At 29.9% G+C, this 6,261-nt stretch overlaps 1 protein-coding gene across 2 annotated transcripts; it reads left to right on the top strand.

The window, feature by feature from the left end:
• The first annotated feature begins 1,144 nt into the window (after nucleotides 1–1,144).
• LOC140973196 (ribosome production factor 2 homolog) lies at nucleotides 1,145–4,281 on the top strand. 2 transcript variants are annotated; one of them, XM_073435808.1, is made up of 7 exons: nucleotides 1,145–1,271; nucleotides 2,090–2,164; nucleotides 2,243–2,446; nucleotides 3,135–3,380; nucleotides 3,474–3,716; nucleotides 3,808–3,873; nucleotides 4,023–4,281. In XM_073435808.1, the coding sequence occupies exons 2-7, from the start codon at nucleotides 2,096–2,098 to the stop codon at nucleotides 4,134–4,136; spliced, it is 942 nt and encodes a 313-aa protein (XP_073291909.1). In that variant the 5' UTR covers nucleotides 1,145–1,271; nucleotides 2,090–2,095; the 3' UTR covers nucleotides 4,137–4,281. The 2 variants fall into 2 exon arrangements, with proteins under 2 accessions (XP_073291909.1, XP_073291908.1); XM_073435807.1 differs by lacking the exon at nucleotides 1,145–1,271 and having other exon boundaries at nucleotides 2,039–2,164.
• Nucleotides 4,282–6,261: the final 1,980 nt, after the last annotated feature.

The following is a 6,261-nucleotide window of genomic DNA, read 5'->3' as shown; positions in this document are numbered from 1 at the left end:
AACATTAGTCATAATTTAAATATATTAAATAAAATATAATAATTATTATATGTAAAATAAAAAAAATATTTCGGGAATATTTTTTTTGGTGTAGGATTTGAAGTAAATGAGTTGGAGATGAATGTTGAATTTGGTGCAGAAATCGCACTATTTTAGTATAAATTTTGCATCAAAATAGATTTTGTGGTTGGATATGCCTTAAAATATGAAAGCCATCAAGATCTAAAGTCAAAACGGCAACATCAAAATTTATCTAGTATGTGTAGTTTATTTCCTCGATAAAAAAAAAGAAAAAGAAGAAAAAAAGAGCAAAAAAAGACGAGAAAAAGGGAAAATGAGAGAAATAATTCTCCGTAAACCTACAAAAAAAGGTTAAGCCACTGTACGATTTCCGGCTCTTAGGGCAACTCCAATGCGGCGTCAAAATGGTGTTTTACACCATTTTCGCACAGCATTCAATGCTCCAATCTGCGCCAAATTTGGCGCATGGGTCAATTTGGCGCAATGGTCATTTTTTTATTTTATTTTTTAATTTTTTTAAATGTGTATTTATTATAAATATTTGTATTAAAAATTGTAAATATTATAAAATAATAGTATAATATTTATTTTAATAATTAGATATTTAATCCTAAAAATTTTTAAAAATATAATTGTTGATTTTTAAAATATTTATTTATTTATGTTAATTATTAATATTTAAAAACTAATTTGATTTAACGATTTTTAATTAATATAATTTAATATAAATACAAAAAATTACTATAACAATACAATTCATAACTAAAATGAAAATTATAATTGAAATACAAATGTAATTTGAAACACATAATTCAAATACAAATATAAATACAAATACAATAATCGAAAGAAAAATATATTTAAACGATAAACTTAAATATTATTATTTAAATTTATTAATAATAAAACATTAGTCATAATTTAAATATATTAAATAAAATATAAAAATTAATATATGTAATGTAAAGTAAATGAAATATTTTGAAAATATTTTTTTGATATAAGATTTGAAATAATTGGGTTGTAGATGGATGTTATATTTGATGCAAAAATCGCACTATTTTAATATAAAATTTGCATCATTTTATGGTCGGAGATGAACTTCACCCAAATTCTTGAATCAAAGTGTAATCTTGTCTTCTCCTATCTTTTTACTCTACGTGTAATCGAATCAGTTCTTTAATTACTTTGATCTGTTGCTGGATTTATCATCTTTCTTGATTGTATTTGGATTTAAGAGTCTTTTTGAGGTAATTTTTTTATTATGTTTCCCGATTATGAATTTTAATGGGCAGTAGACTAAATTTTATGTTTTTTTTTTCCTTCCTGTTTTGTAGGTAATTAATTTACTCTCTTATGTGTGCTGTGTACGCAATCCAATCGTTTCTGGGTATTTTTTTTCAAATGGAAGAGAATTGAATTATGGGGTCTTATTTGTGTTTTGGGATGCTTAAACTTTGCATGTGTACTCTTGGAACGGGAATTTGTGGAATTTTATTCGATTTTGATGGGGGAAAAATTTTTAGTCACTTAGAAGGTCAATTCCTTGCTAGGGGGCGCTGCAGTTTTCTTGTAATAGTTTTTGTTTCTTGCCTCGTGTTGAATCTGAATTATCATAGATTTTGCTGTTTTCAAGGTATAGTTCTCTGTGTATATGCTGGATCACTTCGTTTGGTTTTCGAACTTTTATACTGTTTTATGGTTGTGATTTTTTGATATAGCAAGCCCATGAGGTGTTAGAGTATATGACCTTTGTAAGTTTTATATCCGGGGCTTCAGCTTAGTTACGGTCATATTGGACCTCTTTTTTCTGTGCTCTTAGCTCTGACTTATTCAAATGAGGCTTCATGCTGTTAACAGTTTATAGTTTTTTTTTGTTTGCAATAGAGCCATGTCTTGAATTTATTAACAGATTATAATTAAAACTTTTATGAAAGGAAGAAGGAAAATGAAGTAAATAGTTTAATTTAAGGTGATTGAATGATAAGTAAAGTTGTATTATTGAATTTTATTCTCTCTGTTAAAAAAAAATTCACTCTACATCACGCATTATTTATTCCGTCATCAGTTAAAGATGATGAGAATCAAGACTCCTAAAAGTGGCAGAATCAGGCGGGAGCTGCACAAACGTGCTCCTAAACTGGTGAGCTTTTCGATTTTATGGAAATTGCTTGGTTTAATTTGTGGGTCTTCTGTAAAAGTTTCTATTTCGCTATTTCAGGTGGAAACAGGGAAGAAGACGCTAATACTTCACGGGACTAAAACAAGTAGTGTGTTGAATTCAGCGATGACTGAAATTTATCACTTGAAGAAGGGTGAAGCACTGAAGTACTCGAGGAAGAATGAGAATATCAGACCGTTTGAGATCGGCGGTGAAGCTTCTCTTGAGTTTTTCTCTCACAAAACAGATTGCAGCTTGTTTGTGGTAAGTTTGCAATAGAATTTTTCGGTTGATTCGATGATAAATGATCGATGAGTGATGACTTGTAGCTTTTCTTGATGTTTTTAGAACTCTGTAAGATTACTGTTCCAAAACCAAGTGCAAATTGTTTGTTATGGGACATTTACTAAATATTTTGCTCAAAATGAGGCTTCATTATATCATCACTCTTCCATGTACTCATTGTTGTTTATGCACGATTGGTGATAATGGTATAAAACAATTATTCGAACCGTATGCTTCCTGTGTGTCATGGATTTAAAAGCTGGAGTTCTGGCATTTGCTGGAAAGTTTACTTCGCCTTTCCCGTTGTTAGACGAGGATGACTCTGTTCTCCATGAAGAAAAGTTTGTTGGTGCAAGCATATTTTTTATTTGGCCGACTGCTATTTAGATTTTAGAGGCAGTTTGTAAAGTTCTGAAATATTGAAGCCTATCAACATGTTATTTGTCGTGATAGATAGTTAGACCTTCCATTTTGGGAAGTGCGTTAATTTTTTTAGTTGTGTATTAGAAAAAAAATTTCTTCTGAAACTCCCTTGTTACTGGCCATAGCATGAGTTTAATGTCAAGAGTTCTCATTTCTTTTCTTTTCAACGCCAGTATCATTGTTTCCTGCCCATTTTCTGGTTATTGATTTATGCTGTAATGAATGTTCTCCGGTTCTTGTGCAGTTTGGCTCACACTCGAAGAAGCGGCCAGATAATCTTGTCATTGGACGAACCTATGATCACCACATTTATGATCTTGTCGAGATTGGGGTTGAAAATTTCAAAAGCATGGCATCATTTTCATATGACAAGAAGTTGGCACCTCAAATCGGGTCAAAGCCCTTTTTTGCTTTCATTGGAGAAGGCTTTGAGAGTGTGGATGAGCTGAAACATTTAAAAGAAGTTTTACTTGATCTTTTTCATGGGGAGGTTAATAATGAATTATACTTCCTGCTCTTTTAACTTTACTTCTCTTCTTTGTCCTTCTGTTACTTGAATATACCATGTAAACATTATTTATAGGCCGTCAAAAACTTGAATTTGGCTGGACTAGATCGCGTATATGTATGCACAGCCCTGTCTCCAAATAGAATATTATTCTCTCACTGTGCTCTGCGGCTTAAAAAGTCAGGCACTATAGTACCTAAGATTGAGCTGGTTGAGGTTGGTCCATCTATGGACATGGTTGTTCGGAGGCATCGCCTTCCTGCAGATGGCCTTAGAAAAGAAGCGATGAAAACAGCACCTGTATTGAAAAAGAAAAAGGTTTGTTCAAAGGCTAAGTTTTAGATTGTAATCCTTCTCTCTCTTATGTATTATGGAATGATCATTCAAATCTTTTGCTCATGGGATTCAGGAGAAAAATGTTAGCAAGGATGCCATTAAAGGGAAGATTGGAAAGATTTATATCCCGGATCAGAAGGTATGAGTAGAATGATCCAAATTTATCATTACGTTTTACTACAGTAAACATGTAAATTTTATGAACATTAGAACCTAACCGTGCTATGTGATTCAAATTTCAATGTACTTCACAAACATTGACTCTCATTTAAACTCTGGTCAATGTAGGTTGGGAGTGTTCCCTTCGTAAACAAAGCGAAGGGGGTGAAGAGAGAACGACGTGAAGCGAAAATGAAGAACGAGGGCAGCGACCCTCAAAAGAAACACAAGTCCGAGTCGTAAAAGTTTGAAAGAATTCTCTATGTAATCGGGTTAATTAATTGCACAAGATTTCTCTACCGTCTCCACCTTATCCTAGATTTTGAGTAAAATTTGATTTGAATATTTGTTGCTCGGAAAATGTAGCTTTTTGAAATCAAGTTTTTTTTTTAAAAAAAATATAATGGAGAAATAGAACATCTCAAGGCGAGTAGGAGATAATGCTTTTGTAATTCAAGATTTTGATTTGTTAATTGGGAGCTCAATTTTAATTTGATGAAAAATCCTATTATGGAACTATTATATTCGATTGATCTTAATCTATGTTTCTAATCGATTGTGATCAAGAGAGACTCTTCTATCTTTCAGTGTGCACATATTTTTTAAACATCTGATATCTATATTATATCTTTTTAAACTGAATATTGAATTCTTTCTATTATGAAGAAATAGCAGACAAAGAAAGATCCAATAGTTCATTTGGATTGTGTTAGGTTGACTTTGTATTAATAAGATTTGAAATTTATGGATTTGAAATACATATGTAACCTAATATCAGGAAACATCACGTCAATTTGTTAAATATTAGGGACAATTTTAGCACAGAAGAAAGAATGGAGACTGAACCGCGAAAAAACCTAATCAATATGGACAAAAATAGGTACTATACCGCATTCTTTATAATAACCATTGATTTTTGGAAGAGTTGTGAGTTTGTATAATTTTTTTTCACAGTTAAAGTTGATTTATGTTTCAGATGCGAGATAATATCATAATTGTAAAAATTAATTACGTGTCATACTGCACTTTGAAACGAAAACATATTGCATTATAATTTTATTATATTTAAATGAAAGTCATATTAAAATTATGAAAATTAGTGAAAGACTAAAATACAATTTTAAAATAATAATTTTTTTTTTAAAAAAAACAAGACTATGATATTGAGTATCTTGGCTACGACCAAATTTAATAAATAACTAGTTATTTTGCATACGCGATGCGTGTGTGTACAATATTTTTTATTATTATCGATGGATTAAATTAAAATTTGACAAATTATGAAGAGACTAAATTGATATTTGAATTGTTGAAATAAAAATAAAAGTGTGTATTGAAATTTAAAAAAAAAAACAAAAAAAAGTGTAATATTAGTAGCATATAAGGGTAAAGTTGGAAAAAAAAAAGTTGATGTCCTTCCTAGGTGGTTACTATCATGTCCTCAACTTTAATAAAATAGAATAGATTTGGTGTTCTAAAAGTTGTTATACTTTTCTCAAACAAATGTTGTTTATATGAATTTTAAAAAATTAAATGCACGAAACATTATATATAAACAAAATACAATAAATCACAAATTTTTATTTTTTTTTTGAAAAAAATCTCAGCACGATAAACGATTAAATAGTTTATTATTTATTTCTTAAAAGAAATATGAATCAAATGTTTTATCTGTGATTTATTATATTTTGTTTATATTTAATATTTGCTACATTTAATTTTTTAATTTGGTACAAACGAAAGTTGTTTGAGCAAAGTGTAACACATTTTAAAATATCAAATATAGCAGAGAATTTCATCTCGTTTTGTCGAACATCCAAAAAGATTATTTAACAAAATTCATTTGATTGATAGACAAGATATCAAAGTAACCTTTCTTTTGGTCCATAAACTAATGATAATTTATCAATTTGGTACATGAATAGTTAGAAATTGTTAATCGTTGCTATATGTTAGGTAAGAATTTAATGGGGTGGGACTCACATTAAATTAAATAATAAAAAAAAACGTATCCCACATCGAACAATTTTAAAAACTGAAAGAAGGAATTAGTTATAAATAGAGCTCAATTCCTTCAGTTATTGTATCCCAAAATCAAAAGCTTTTCAGCTTTGATAAAAAGAGAGTGCATAGAAAAAAAGAGTGTATTTTTTTCTTGAGTGTGGGAATTCTCTTGTGTGAGTTAGAGAAATTATTTTCTCGGTATACTCGGGTTGGGAGCGTGAGAAATATTGAGTGTATTGGTGTATACACTTGTTGTAATATTTCTTCCAGTTATAAAAGTTGCAGTGCTCCGTGGACGTAGCCTATATTGGGTGAACGACGTAAATCTTTGTGTTCTTGTTGGTTATTTTATTCCGCAATTTTT

Source organism: Primulina huaijiensis, chromosome 3 (genome assembly GCF_012295235.1).
Source record: "Primulina huaijiensis isolate GDHJ02 chromosome 3, ASM1229523v2, whole genome shotgun sequence".
Lineage (NCBI taxonomy): Eukaryota > Viridiplantae > Streptophyta > Magnoliopsida > Lamiales > Gesneriaceae > Primulina > Primulina huaijiensis.
Note: the sequence above shows the minus strand (reverse complement) of the source record. Positions and strands in the feature narration are given on the sequence as shown.

Bases quoted from the DNA above. Each gene is read 5' to 3' on its own strand.
- LOC140973196 (XM_073435808.1), top strand. From the start codon at position 2,096: ATGATGAGAATCAAGACTCCTAAAAGTGGCAGAATCAGGCGGGAGCTG. The intron at 2,165-2,242 runs GTGAGCTTTTCG...TCGCTATTTCAG, and splicing joins ACAAACGTGCTCCTAAACTG to GTGGAAACAGGGAAGAAGAC. The intron at 3,874-4,022 runs GTATGAGTAGAA...TGGTCAATGTAG, and splicing joins TTTATATCCCGGATCAGAAG to GTTGGGAGTGTTCCCTTCGT.